This window comes from Lutra lutra, chromosome 1, assembly GCF_902655055.1.
Source record: "Lutra lutra chromosome 1, mLutLut1.2, whole genome shotgun sequence".
NCBI lineage: Eukaryota > Metazoa > Chordata > Mammalia > Carnivora > Mustelidae > Lutra > Lutra lutra.
In genome coordinates this window covers 214,266,140-214,280,733 of record NC_062278.1, presented here as the reverse complement: position 1 = coordinate 214,280,733, position 14,594 = coordinate 214,266,140, and the positions used below count along the sequence as shown (strand labels likewise).

Sequence of the window (14,594 nt, the reverse complement as noted above, 5' to 3'; positions counted from 1 at the left end):
ATGGCCTGCCTTCTCTCCCACTCATGGCTCCATCTGGCCTGGGGCAGGGGGCTTCATGCACACATGCATGGACATTCCTGTTCACATGGCTAAGCTCCAGCCACATTTGTGCCAACAGATGCTCCTAGGACACCTGGCCCAGTTGGAGAACAGACCCACAGAAGAATCTCATGCAAGTTCACAGAATCTGGGCTTGGGCAGAAAATTCCAGAATCCTGGATAATCCAAGAAGGTTGTCTAGAAAGTGGGATGGCTGGTACCAGCTTCTGAAAGATATCCCCTGTGCCCCATGGGCTCCTCACCCTACAGAGAAGGAGTGTGGCTGGCAGAGGGACAGCGAGGGTCCCAGCACAGAGTCCCTTTGTATACATTTCGGGATATTACTCTTTTATCCATATGGGCTTGTGAATCACACATTTACATATTAAAAAATCTAAAATTATACTTAAACACTTTAACAGTGAAAATTTATGCAGCATCTAAGTGCCCTCTAGATTTCCATGTCCCAAGGGGCCTCTTCTACCTAAAGTTCTGATGCCTCCTGCCCCCTCGCCCCGCCCCACCTCACCGGCTCAGAATCCCTCCAATTCAGCCTCAGGAATTGGCTGGTCCAGGAGGGCCACCTCTCCCCATACTTGCGTCACTTACGTTGTAGAGGAGGTCAGTCCACCCTTCCATGGTGATGCACTGGAAAACTGTCAGTACTGCAAATAGGATGTTGTCGAACTGAGTGATCCCATTGTTGGGCCCTTCCCAGTAGGGCTGACATTTGGTCCCATTGGGGCAGGTGCGGGCGGGTTCCTCTGTCCCACATGGAGCCGGAGACTCACCCTGAATGTCATCTATGAAAGGGAAGGGGAGAAAAGTCAGGGGAAAGCACTAGGAAAACCAGCTCTCAGGGGCTGTAGAGATTCAATATTGTTGGGAAAAAATGACTATTGGAATGAATTTATCAGTATTTTTTTTTAAGTTTGGCTTTGTTGATCTATTCATTGTTTTCTGTTTTATTAATTTCTTCTCCAAGTTTTATTACTTTCCCTGTGCATTTCCTAAACTTTTGAGACGGATTCATTTCTTTTAAGGCTATAAATTGCCCTTTGCGTGCAGGTTTAGTTGCATCTCACAAAACTTGTCATGCATTATTATCATTATCACTCAAGTAAAATATTCAGCAATTTCCAATATTATTTCTCCTTTGACCCGTGGATAACTAAGATGCATTTCTTATTTTTTTTTTTAACTTGCCAGATATTTACAAAAACAGAATAGCATAGGGGCACCTGGGTGGCTCAGTCGGTTGAGTGTCCGACTCTTGATTTCAACTTGGGTCATGATCTCAGGGCTATGGAATCAAGCCTTGTGTCAGGCTCTGTGCTCAGCATGGAGTCTACTTGTCCCTCTCCCTCTGCTCCTCCCCCTGCGCTCTCTCTCTCTAAAATAAATAAAATCTTAAAAAATAGAATAGCATAACAAATTTTCATGTACCTATCACCAATTTCAACACTTACCAACTCAGGGCTAGTCTTGTTTCATCTGTATCCCCTCCCCACATTTTGCCTTGCACTAGAATATTTCTAAAGCAAATTTCAAATACCCTATCATTTCATTCACAGATAAGAAGCATGCCTCTTAATTTCCAAACACTTTCAGGGTTATCCTTTTGTTACCAAGTTCCAGCTTAATTACACTGGGGTCAGAGGATAATATTTTGTGTACTTTGGTCCTTTAAGATCTGTTGAGATGTGCTTTCTGTTCCCTAATATAGAGGGTCTGGGTGAATATGCTATGCACATTGTGAGATGGTTGGGGGCAGCGTTCTCCAGACTTCCATTAGGGCAAATATGTGAATCACGTGATGCTGTTCTCTTCAGTTGCCTGACTGATTTTTCTTTTTTTCCTCTTTTCTCCCCTCCTCTTCTCTCCCTGTTTCCCTCCCTCCCTCCCTTCCTTTTTTCTTTCTTTTCTTTACTTTTCTTTTTTTCTTTTTTTTCTTTCTTTTGAGATGTACTGGGCTCAGGGAGCTGTTCTGGGGGCGAGGGAGGCCAGTACACACAGTACTTACCCTTAGGCACAGGAGCTAAGTTTTCTCCCCAAACAGCAAGAGGCAGATTGTAAAAATGCCACAAGGAAGGAGACACATGCCAACAGATGCCCCTTTTGCTGGCAACCAAAGACAACTTCCTGGTGAAGTTGGGCTGGGTGCCAAAGGTGGGGTCTGAATTCCAAGGTGTTGATGGGGAGACCCTGGAAACACATGGCACCAGGGGAGCACAGAATGACCCAGGGTATCCCCACTGGACCAGAGCAGTGGATACAAGAGGACCCTATTCAGTGAGTCACACTTTTGAAGGTTTTCAGAGAGCAACACTGTCCACCAAGAAAACAAACAGCCAAGTGTGCAAATTCAAGGTCTCCACAAAATAAAAATAGCTCTCAATGTATGTGCTATGGGCACAAATTCCCAACCCCCACTCAGCATGCCGCAGAGAGAAATAAACCAGCACGGAAGGCGTGAATCTTACTGGCCTTTGAAGCGTCAGTTAAATAGAAACTGTAGGTCACACAAAGTGACACCCGCCACTCTCAGAGCTGACACCCACTGCTCAAGAAGAAATGAGCACATCGGCCACTAGTTTAAGTGGCTGGAAATGCCTTCCTCATTCATGCTGGATTTGGTACAGGGGGGCTAATATTTAACAGATACAGATGGGAAGGCAACATCTTTTAAACATCAGGCTCAGAGTGGGGAGAAGAAAATGCATGGGCTCCTATAAGAAATGAGAACCAGTGTTTGTTGGGAAGGTCACCTCTGCCCAGAACCTTCTATGTCTCCACCCTGTGACCAAGTCTGGCTCAGTTCCCACCCCCTGCGGCCCCCTGCGTCAGCCAGTGAACTCTGGTCCCTCCTTTTCCTCAGGGCTACAAGAGCTCCCCAATGTTCGTCCATATTTAGTGGGGAGATAAAGCTCATGTCAGCCTTTATGGCTATAAACTGATTAGAGATGAGGAATCTTATCTCCTTAAACGATTTTGGAGGCACCTGGAAAGCAGAATGCCTTCCACTTTACCTTTGCATTTCTCTGAGTGTTTGGCACAGTTCTGGGCACGCAGGAACCGGGTTCCCGAGGATAAAGAGATGCAGCTGAAAATCTGTCTCTCCTTGGCAGTTTGGCCCAGTGGTTCTCCTGATTTCAATCCCCCCTCAACCCTCCGCCCCCCCATCACGAAACACTCTGAGCATTGCTTCTAGAAAAGCAACCGTCCAGAGAGTCTGAGGAATTTGGTTATAAATATATTTTAAAATTAACCTGCTGCCTGGGTGTCTGTATATATCTGTCTCTTACTCACACGCCTTATATTTTTAATCGCGAGCTTTTCAGTCATCCTCCTAAAATGAGGTTTTCTAACCCCCCAGCTGCTCCCCCCCACATCTGCCCCCTCACAACCCCACTCAGACCTAAGCCAGTTGTGTCTGCTTGACTAGAAAGACCAAAAAAGAAAAAAAAAATCACCTCAACAAAACCCCAAAACCTAGGCTCCAGGAGTCCTGGTTTCTCTGCTCTTGGCTGACTTTTCCGAGGGGCCCTGCCCTGTATCTCTCCTTCCTGTGTTTCCGCCCGGGTGACGAGGCCAGGCGCAGAAATAGCTCTGCCTCAATTAACACCTTCTTCATCGGGGAAAGAAATAATTAGGACATCCCATATTGAGCAAACTTCACAAGCCCAGGAGAGAAGGAGTCAGGAGGAGCAAGAGAAAAGGAGGAAGAAAAAGGACATCTTGAATAAATGTTTCCAACTGAGTTTTCCTTCCCTCTGGGGTGGTCTTGGGCCACGGCTCCACCACGTGGGGGGCGTGGGAAGCCACTCCTGGACAGAATCTTCTTCCCAGAGAGACGGGCCTAAAACTCCTTTCATTTCTCACAGGGGTTCCCCTTTAGATTCACCATCCACGCTGTCTATCCCTTGAATTCATGGTTCCCTTGTCCCATGATCAGCATTGCCAGCCAGCCCATCTGGACCAAGATGGCCAGTGGTCCCAACACAGACATCCAGGCTTCTGTCCTTATCTGGTTCCATTTGGTTCTTGGGCTTCAGAGAGCGAAGGAGCTTGGAGAGCAGGACATTTAATAGAAAATGTATCTGGAGGGTGCTGGGGCCCCTAAGTGTGTGGATAGTGGGGGACACCGCCCTGTGACATTGCTGATTCAGAGCTGAGTCCTACAAGTGAGCCTCCTGCCTTCCTGGCTTTTCTCTGCCTGTCCCCCAACCTTGCATTTCTTCACCCAACCACTGAGGAGTTGCCAATGACACAGAACCCTGCTTGTGCTAGGTTCTGATTGTTGGTGTCCTGCCTCCCAGCTGGGGTGTCTTCAAGGTACATTCTGGGGGGGTTGCCGAGAGGGCCACCTTTTCTATTCCTTTTCTCCAGGCAATGGGGATTGCCCCCCCAACAAAGCAATCAGACCTCTTCCTTCATGACCAGGCTGTCCCCTTTCCTCCTGCTTGAGAACACAGCCTGGGATGTGGTCCCTGTAAGGTTACGAGGCAGAAGCTGCTGGCACCCTGTCCAAATCCTGCTGTTGGCCTGGCCTCCCCACCCTCCCACCTGAAAACATCTTTCATGCCTGCTCCAGCCCGGCATGCGGGTCAGCCAGCCGTGCCGGGACATTAATGCCCACCCAGGGACAGTCCTTGTCAGTGTCAGACAGAAGTTGGTGGATAAGACCCTGACTCCCTTGCCCCCTGGCTGGGATGGGTCTGAAGCATGTGTCCTATGCTACCTCCCCAAGCTGCACAATGGGACCGGACCCCAGCTGCCCACAATGGTAGCCTGCTTGATAACACTACACCCCTTTACTAGATATCTTCCTTCCCTGTCTCATGTCCCCACTCCCCCTCTGGCACTTCCTGGGATCACTTCCCAAATAAACTACTTACCCCTGGGACAGCTTCTGGGGAACCCCAATGCAAGGCCTTAGAACAACCAAGACCCCAAGGGCTATCTCACCCCTGGCTTTGCCTGTAGCGCTTTGCAAGGAAGTTCTCCCAGCTGCCAGGAGAAAGAAGCAAAGCCTTGCATATCCTTTCCAGGAGTTTGTTCCCAAGGGAGGAAGGCTGGAAAAAACCCAAAAGACAAAAACCAACCACATCATGCTGCTTGGACCTACCTGTCCCCTCTTCAAAGCAGGTGGTATGAAATTTTCCCATATAAAATTCTAACCCTATGATTGCAAAAATAAGGATTGCAAAAAATAGGAGGAGGCCGATCTGCAGCAGGGGGATCATTGCCTTCATGATCGACTTCAGGACGACTTGTAAACCTGAGAAGACACAGAGAGAGCCACACGGCTCTGTGAGCAAGCACCCCAAACTCTAGGAACCCACACGTGAGGCTGGGGGTGGGGCGATGACGAGGGACCACACAGGCTGGTTGTCATAAAATGGGAACAAGCCCTCCTAATATTTTAATATTTTAAGCCCTTCTTCTTTTAAAATATTTTTAAAGCATTTGACATACGCTGTCATTTGTTGACCTTTTAGCTAAGGAAGGGGTGGAAATTGATTGCTTTCTGAGCCATATTCCTGGGTGTTGGGAAGCTTTTACCCAGAGCGGGGTGCCTTTTCGTAATTTTTCCCACCAAAAGGGGGCGTCTTTTCCTAATTCATGCAGAGGCACCAGCGAAGCCAGCCACACCTCTGCGCGGGGACAGCAGTCAATGTCCCAGTTCCAGTCCTGAGAAACCAGACATGGTTTCATTGGCTTCTAGCACAACCCCATGAAGTGGGCACCCGTATAAAATTACCCCATTCTGCAGAGGTGGGAAGCAAGTCTGAGAGAGGTGATTCATCCAAGGGCGTCAGCAATAACAGAGCCGGGACTAAAACCCAGGTCTGAGGGATGTCAAATCTGTGTGTTTGTAGCCATTGTGTTCTTAGGAAAGTCTATGGTTAAAATCAGGGTTCAGACAAAAAGCCCAAGGCCTTGCTTCCTGATTAGAAGAACTTTGCATGGCTCACGATTAGCACCTCCTGGCAGGTGGAAGCCCCAGGGACCCGCGATGGAAGGGTGATGCTAATGGAGACGGTGGGCAGAGTGGTTAGGGCTCTGGACACTGCATGCGGTGAATGCCCAGGCCGGGGAGCTTCCCCCTCTGCTGAGCCCCCCTTCCAGCTGGCTGCTAATGGCTCCCTGCTGCCCCTCCTCTTTATATAAATGCCCTTGGTTTTCAAGAGCTGCCTTACCTAAGCAGCCCTTGTCTTCCCGCTGTCCCCCACCCCCTGCCCCCAATAAGTGACCAGAGAAAGATAAAAGGCCAGCCGTCCCTCTGCCTCAGGCTGGAGGATAACTTTGGTGCTCCTCACACTCCTGAGCTTCCCGCAGGATCAGGCCGAGACTGTATCCTTGCTCGTAAGCTTTCCGTTCCCATCCTCCTGCCTTCATTCCCTCTCTCTTGACACCCCTCCCCAGATAAAGCAGGGCCATCTGAGCACCTAGCTAAGTCTGCACTGAGGGGACCGACTTAGTTGTCTGCTTACTAGCAATGTGACCTTTAGCAAGTCAGGTCACCATTCTGAATCTTGGTTTCTTCATCTGTAAATGGGGACTGGAATAGCACCTCCTTCTCAGGATTAAATGAAAGAGCACATATCTGGCAAAGTACCATCACAGGTGCTGAAATTCTTGTTAGTATTAGTTTGGGAATGACCCTTTAATGCAATGCCGGCAGCTCCTGGAGTCCTACGGACAGCTAAGCACAGTGCCTCCTTTCTACGAAAAGACCCTGCTGGTGGTCGTCTGGGAGATCTTACTGTTTCAATCCAGATGGCAATGAACCTGACAAATGAAGCCAATGAGTAAAATGGAACTGATAATAGAACCTACCTCACAGGCTTGTCGTGAGGACAAACGAATTTTTAAAATGGCAAATATTCAGAACAGTGCCTGGCACATAGTAAGTGCTTTCTTTTCTCTTCTTTTCCTTTCTTTCTTTCTTTTTTAGTAAGTGCTTTCAAATTAGTAGTAGTAGTACTAACTGAGGCAGTGGGACAGAAAAAGGTCAGCCCTGTTTTGTTTGGTTTTTGGCAGCCAAATCTACGTCTGACCCTGAAAATGGCAGCTGCGTCCAACAGGTGGGGCAAGAGCACCCTTGGAGTAGGAGAAAGCAAGAAGATGGGACGAGTATGGGCTCTGGAGCTCATTACTGTCAGGTTGTCAGAGCTCAGGTGCAGAATTTAACCTGGCTGAGCCTCGGCCTTTTCATCTGTAAAATGGGTTCACTGGGCCACTGAGAAGACAAACAAGACAATGCATGCAACATTCTCTCTACAGTGTCCAGTATGCAGCAGGTGCTCCATAGATGGTCACAGTCACTGCCACCAGTGTTAGTGGCCAGGCTTGGGGTCATACTTGCTAAACTCCTAATCCTGCCATTTTCAGCCACATGACTGTGCTCAAATTATTCAGCTGTTCTGAGCCTCAGTTTCCACATCTGTAAAATGGAGATATCAGCACTCCCTCCCAACTTCAAGAGCCTTGAGTACTGACTGAGATGTATCAGCATGGTTCCTGATAGACAGCAGGTGCTCAATAAACAGATGCTGTGGTTATAGGAGAGGCTCCTGGCTTGCTTTTGAAAGCTCACGGAGACCAGCTGCCAGGTCCCTGGTGGTCCCTTGGGAGCATCCCCCTCAAGAGAAGGCAGCCCTGGTACAAGCTGGGAAGCACTCAGGGGCTGCTTCTGAGATGCTCTGCAGAGGGGAAATTGAGGACTCCTAGGACCCCTAAGCAGACCCCTTCCAGGGTTGGAAACTCACGCACTTGGGATTCCGGACACCAGCTTGAGCGGCCTCAACACTCGAACTGCCCTTAGCGTCCGTAGGTCAAACTCCGTCCCAACTGTCGCCAAGATGCTGGAAGAAAGAAGCCAGAGCGGAAAACAGAGGATGGGTTTCAGGGTCAGACGGGAGTGAGATTTGATGTCATTTATTGGCTAGGTGACCACAGGCAGGTGACTTTACCTTGCTGGCCTCAGTTTTATCTCCCGTGTTTACTGTACCTGCCTTATAGGATATCAAAGGTGATTTACAACGACCCCAACAAGGTATATGGTTGATGGTGGTAATAAACACCGGACTGAGAGGAATAGAAGCTTCCTTGGCACGTGGTTGGGGTGACATTCATTATATTTCACATGCACAATTGGAATGATTTGTGGGGAGGCCCAGGGGTCCTGGGGAGCATCCAGGGAGAATGGTAGACCCTTCAGGGCTCAGCACTTTTTACCAACTGGCAGGAAAGTGGTTCAGTATTACAAGCCCAGCCTGCATGGGGTTCAAATCCCAGCTCTGCCATTTCCCACCTGGGTGACCCGGGACAAGCCAGTACACCTCTCTGTGCCTCAGTTTCTCCTTTTATAGAACAGGGATAACAATAGTACTGACGATGCCTCAAAGGGATGTGGGGATTAAATGGACTGATACAGGTGCTGTGGTTGGCATGGTGCCTGGCACACAGGAAGTGTGTTAAGCTACTCAGAAATAAATGAAAAGGGAAAAAAAATAACCCCACAGAAAACCAAACCAAACAATGAGTGTGGCTCTGCTGGTGTGCAGCTGAGGGAGTGTGAGGAGGCCAGGGTGGCCAGAGCCAAGCCAGCCAGGGTGACAGTGGGAGGAGGTGAGGGCAGGGTGGTGATGGGCAGATCATAGAGGGCCCAGTGGGTCGTGGTTCCGTGGACTCTGGTTCCTTCTCTGAGTGACGTGGGAGCCACGGAGGGTTCTGAGCACTGGAGGGATGGGATGTGACCTGTATTACAAGAAGGTCCCCTGCAGGGCAAGGCCAGAGGTTGGAAGGGGGTGAGGAATGGGCCACCACACTTCCAAGTGAACCGTGGTGGGTCTGGGCCAGGCTGCACTGGACACAGTGGTAGCACTGAGAAGAACTTGATCCCACCCTCCGGGGACTGCACAAGTGGGTGAGGTTCAAGCTTGAGTCCCTGTGGCCACAGGCTGGAGAATAAGGAGGACCTAAACACAGACAGGAGAGCTGGGGACAGCATCACCATGGAGCCCAAGTACAAGAAGGTAGCACAGCACAAAATCTCAGACGCAGAGTTAAACCCTGGCCCTACATTTTCACATTGTGTGGCCTTTGTTCTAACCTGTCTAAGCCTCAGAAATGCAGATAATCCGACCTCCCTCTGGCCCAGGGCAATCTTAACCTGGCACCTAACATGTACTATTTTTCATCCCCCACCCTGGAAGGATGAGAAGGAATTAAGAGGGAATGGGACAGGGTGGGGTGGGGAGGCGTCTGTGGCCAAGAAGGCCCCACAAAGACAAGCTTTGTTCAGGATATTGGTGGGGAAAAATGGGTGGGCTGGTGTTGGAGGCTGTGAACTGGGAGCTGAGGAGGTGGGTCTTGTCCTGTGGACAGTGGGAGTCATGTAAGGTTTCGGAGCAGGGGAGGGATGTGATTAGGGTTGGCGTGGTGAAGACAAGGCTGACAGCTGACAGGACAGATGGGCAGTGATGGAGGCAGAGCGAGGAGGGAGCGGTGAGAGCAGGCCAGCGTAATGAGGGCTGGAACTAGGACAAAGGCAGTGGGAGTACAAAGGAGGCCCCAATTTAAATATAGCTGCCATTGATTGCTGGGCATCGGGGAGCTTGCCTGGGCTCATCAAATCCTCCCTGTATCCCAGCAGTCTGCAGGATGAGTCCCATTTTCCAGAGGAAACTAGAGCCTGGAGAAGTTACTAATGCATGGAGGTCCATACCACTGAGCAAGAACTCAAAGCCAGGACCCTAGGACTCCAGAACACCAGTTTTCTACCTCACATGGCTCATTGAATAGGGTGGAGGCCATGGCGGGAAAGGGAGAAAGGAAGACTGGCTTCCTGGTTCTGAATTGGCCACTAAGCAACAGCTATTCATTTATTCAATGAGGGTTTATTGAGCACCTACTACAGGGTGCCTGAGGACACTGCCATGCACAAAGAGACAATGGGAAAACATGACATGTTAGATAGTGGCAAGTGCTATGGAGAACAATATGGCAGCCACCAGGGCTTCCCATGGAAAGACTGAGTGGGGTGGGAGCTAGAAGAATCAAAGAGGCCTGCAGAGTTTTGGCCTGAGCTACCTGAAAGATGAAGTCTCTGTAAATTGAAATAGGAAAGGGGTAGGTTTGGAGGAAGATCAAGACTGGGCTGTCGACATGATGAGTTTGAGATGCCAGTTTTCTGTAACTTCCTTGTTCAAACTTTCCATTGGCTTCCATCAGGCTTAGAATATAATCCAAACTCTACCATGACCACATGACCTTACATGACTTGACTCCCACTGACTGCCTGTCCCACCACATCCTGGCCACTCTGATCTTCTGTTCCTCCAACAGGAAGAGCTCCTTCCTGCCATGGGAATTATACTGACCATTTCTTCTACTGCAAATGCCTGTCCCCTCAACTGTCTCCCTCTTTGCCTTGCTGGCCCTCTTCAAATCCTTCAGAGCTCACATTTTGCCTTCTCAGAGAGGATCTCCCTGGCTCCTCTTGCTAAGGAGATCCTTCACTCTGAAGGATTATATAGCTTATTAAGTTGCATTTATTATTCACCCCTTCTTTTACAATGTGAGCACCATGAGGACAAAGTTGTTTGTTTGTTTATAGTGCCTGTAGGACTGTTTATGGCCTAGCAAGAACTCAGTAAAAATCTGGTAAGTGAGAAAAGAGTGGTAGAAAACAGGGTTATGGTAGACCAGATATCCTAGGGGTAGAAAGGGCAAGTGAAAAAAGCCAAGGCCCCCCAGTGGAATGTTGGGGAAGAACAACATTTTAAGAGAAGGTGTTGAGATGCTGGCGAGGATGTGGAGAAAGGGGAACCCTCCTACACTGTTGGTGGGAATGCAAGCTGGTGCAACCACTCTGGAAAACAGCATGGAGGTTCCTCAAAATGTTGAAAATAGAACTACCCTATGACCCAGCAATTACACTACTGGGTATTTACCCTAAAGATACAAACGTAGTAATCCGAAGGGGCACGTGCACCCGAATGTTTATAGCAGCAATGTCTACAATAGCCAAACTATGGAAAGAACCTAGATGTCCATCAACAGATGAATGGATAAAGAAGATGTGGTATATATACACAATGGAATACTATGCAGCCATCAAAAGAAATGAAATCTTGCCATTTGCGACGATGTGGATGGAACTAGAGGGTATCATGCTTAGTGAAGTCAATCGGAGAAAGACAACTATCATATGATCTCCCTGATATGAGGAAGTGGAGATGCAACATGGGGGGTTTGTGGGGGTAGGAAAAGAATAAATGGAACAAGATGGGATCAGGAAGGAGACAACCATAAATGACTCTTTTTTTTTTAATTTTATTTTTTATAAACATATAATATATTTTTATCTCCAGGGGTACAGGTCTGTGAATCACCAGGTTTATACACTTCACAGCAATCACCGTAGCACATACCCTCCCCAATGTCCATAACCCCACCCCCCCTTTCCCAACCCCCCTCCCCCCATCAACCCTCACCATAAGTGACTCTTAATCTCACAAAACAAACTGAGGTTTGCTGGGGGGAGGGGGGCCGGGAGAGGGGGGTGGGGTTATGGACATTGGGGAGGGTATGTGTTATGGTGAGTGCTGTGAAGCGTGTAAACCTGGTGATTCACAGACCTGTACCCCTGGGGATAAAAATACATTATATGTTTATAAAAAAATTAAAAATTAAAAATTAAAAAAAAGAGAGAAGGTGTTGAGGAAGGAGCTTGGTGAAAAAGAGGAAGTCATAGAGGTTGCAGGAGACCTGGCAGAGAGGGTCATCCCTGGGGGTCAAGTTCAAAAGTGTTTTGAGAAAGGCAAAGCCGATGGTCTCTAGGGCAGCCCATGGATGAGTCAGGTGCAAAGGATGAGCAGCTCAGTGGGGAGCCTGCTTCCCCCCCCCTTTGCCTGCCTCTCTGCCTACTTGTGATCTCAGTCAAATAAATAAATAAAATCTTTGAAAAAAAAATAAAAAATAAGAAAGAGAAGACGAACCAGAAAGAAGAGCCTGGGTATGAGAAAGGAGGATTTTCAGGGTGGGAAACACTAAATATGTTGACATGTCCAGAGAGAGAAGTTGATAATGTATCCCTTGGACTTTAGAGCTGCCTGATATGGTAACCACTAGCCACACACAGCTATTTAAATATACCCTTAATTTAATTTAAGTTAAATCAGACGTTTAGTTCCTCAGTTGCATTAGTTGCACTTACATGTAGCTGTTTAAATATATAATTAAATTAAATTAATTTAGACATTCAGTCCCTCGGTTGCATTAGATGTATTTCAAGTACTCCCTAACCACATGTGGACAGTTGATTTCCATCATCGTAGAAAGTTCCACTGGATGGCGCTGCTCTTGCATGCCACCCCCCACCACCAGGGCAGGAATTTTCATGTTTTGTTCACAGCTGTACCCTTGGTACCTAAAACTGTGCCTGGCATATAGGTAGGTGCTCAATAAATGCTTGTTGAATAGATAAGAAGGAAGTTAAATGTAAGAAAGCCTAGCAATAACTAATATACTCTAAAAGAGATGGAAGGCTGGGTAGAAGATAGGACTTCCCTTAAACTAGGAAAAGAATCATGGAAGATAGTGATGGTTGTTTATTCAATAGTCAATCCTACCCCCTCCCTTGTCAGTGGAGTCTGCCTTCCATCAAAGAGTCAGAAAATGACCAATAGTCTCTTTTCTTCAGGATTCCCTTCGGTGGGAGCACGGGTCACATGACTGGGTCATATGCCTAACAGGATCTTAGTGAAAGCCTGCTGGAGGCTTCTGGGGACGAGTTTCCCTCCCCCGAGAGGAGTCACATGGCAGGAGACAACCCCTCCTCTTTTCTGGCCTAACACTTTTCTGTAGACATCTTGGAACAAGGTGGCCATCTTGGGACCATGAGTGGTAATGATTACCAGGAGAGTCCTTACAATGGAGATGACAAGAGTGGAAAGATGGGAAGGATTCCTTGGGGACATCACAAAGCTGTGGAGCCAATCCTGCAACCAACGACTGGGCCTCCAGACTTCTTACAATGTGGATAACAAACATCTTTTCTCGTGGATAAGAACCAGGCAGCTTAGGTTCAAATCCCCATCCCTCCAATCACTAGCTGTGTGACCTTGGGCAAGTCACTCAACTTTTCTGTTCCTCAGTTTCCTGAAGAGTACAATGGGGATGACAATTGTACTTACCCCAGTAGGTGTGGGCGTTTATGCAAGATGCTTGGAACGGTGCTTGGAATTTGGTAAGTCCTCTATAAATGTTTTTTTCTTCACCATCATCATTTGTATTCTTGTGTTACTTGTGGCCAAGTTATACCAGACCCCAGTGATAAAGGCAAGTCATTGAGTTTTCTTCCTTTGTCAGGTTGTATGCTCGCTGCTTTACATACTCAGATCCATGCCTCAGAATCTTTACCAGGTGAGTGTTCTACTCTCATTTCATTGACAGGGAAACTGAGACCCGGGGTGAGCTACTTGTCTGCAGTCACATAGCTAACATGTGGTACCTAGCTCCTGAGTCTTGCTGTGCCACCTCTAGTTCCCCTGGTTAACTCCACCTTCCCCTCAGAACTTTAGCCAAGTTCATGCCTCCACTAATCTAAGTGCAGAAAAAAGCTAGGTTTTTCTCTGCTGCCTAAAAGTCAGGACGTCAATAAATATTTGTGGAGGAGCAACTACTACTATGTGCCAGGTAGGTGAGGAGGGAAATATGTGCAAAGGCCCTGGGGCTGGAGAGACCTCATGGTAAAGGGTGAGGTTACTGGCTGAGAGAGAGGGGCAGAGGACAGGAGAGCGACAAGGAGGTGTCAGTACAGTCAGAAAGCAGAAGAGAGAATGGGGGCTGCTCTGGACCCCTGACCTCAGGTTAGAAGAAGCACCTGCCAAGATTGACAGGGTCAGATCTTCGTGAGATGGGTACTTAGAAGCATAACTTCTTTTCATGCCTTCTATATTCTTGCCATTCATAGATTGTGCAAATCCTCTTCAAGTTTATTTTTACATCACTTGGCTTTTACCTCCTCTTGGGAAAAGTATTTCTAAAATTCCTTTTTAAAAAATCTTCAAACTGGGAGAGTCAAGTTAATCGCTTTCCTCAGTTCATGGCATCTTTCCACCGTTGGTCTGTGCAATGCCCCTCTCTGCTCATTCATTCCTTCCTTCATTCCTTCCCTCTTATCCCCGAGCCCTACTTTCATTTGTCTCCCCTGAGAGACAACCAATATAATGTTTAATTTGGTCTTATTGGAGTGCATTCTTGCAAAACATGTGCTTTATTTTGAGTGCTTATATTTTTAACTTACATTGACGGCACGAAGTTAAAGCATATTCTGTTGTTTCCTGTTTTCACCCAGAACCATGTTTTTAAGCCCTATCCTGGGTGGTCTATTGGATGTGCCATCTGGAGCTTTCACTGGGCTCGGGGCTCTCCATAGGTGTATCTACCACATCCCCGTTCTCCAGGGATGGACACCAGCTGGCTTCCGGCATCCCGTCCACAGATGCTGGTGTAGTGAACATTCTCGCACCACTCCTTAC

The 14,594-nt window shown here is 47.9% G+C and overlaps 1 protein-coding gene across 15 annotated transcripts in view; it reads right to left on the bottom strand.

Annotated features, from left to right (window-relative positions):
• Positions 1 to 14,594, bottom strand: part of CACNA1A (calcium voltage-gated channel subunit alpha1 A) — a 286,823-nt gene that overhangs the window by 111,326 nt on the left and 160,903 nt on the right. For all 15 annotated transcript variants that reach the window (XM_047700733.1, XM_047700723.1, XM_047700811.1 and 12 more), the window contains 3 exons: positions 7,819 to 7,910; positions 5,168 to 5,320; positions 649 to 842 (listed from right to left, as the gene is read on the bottom strand). In XM_047700733.1, the coding sequence (XP_047556689.1) occupies positions 649 to 842; positions 5,168 to 5,320; positions 7,819 to 7,910 (439 nt within the window). The remainder of the gene's footprint in view (positions 1 to 648; positions 843 to 5,167; positions 5,321 to 7,818; positions 7,911 to 14,594) is intronic.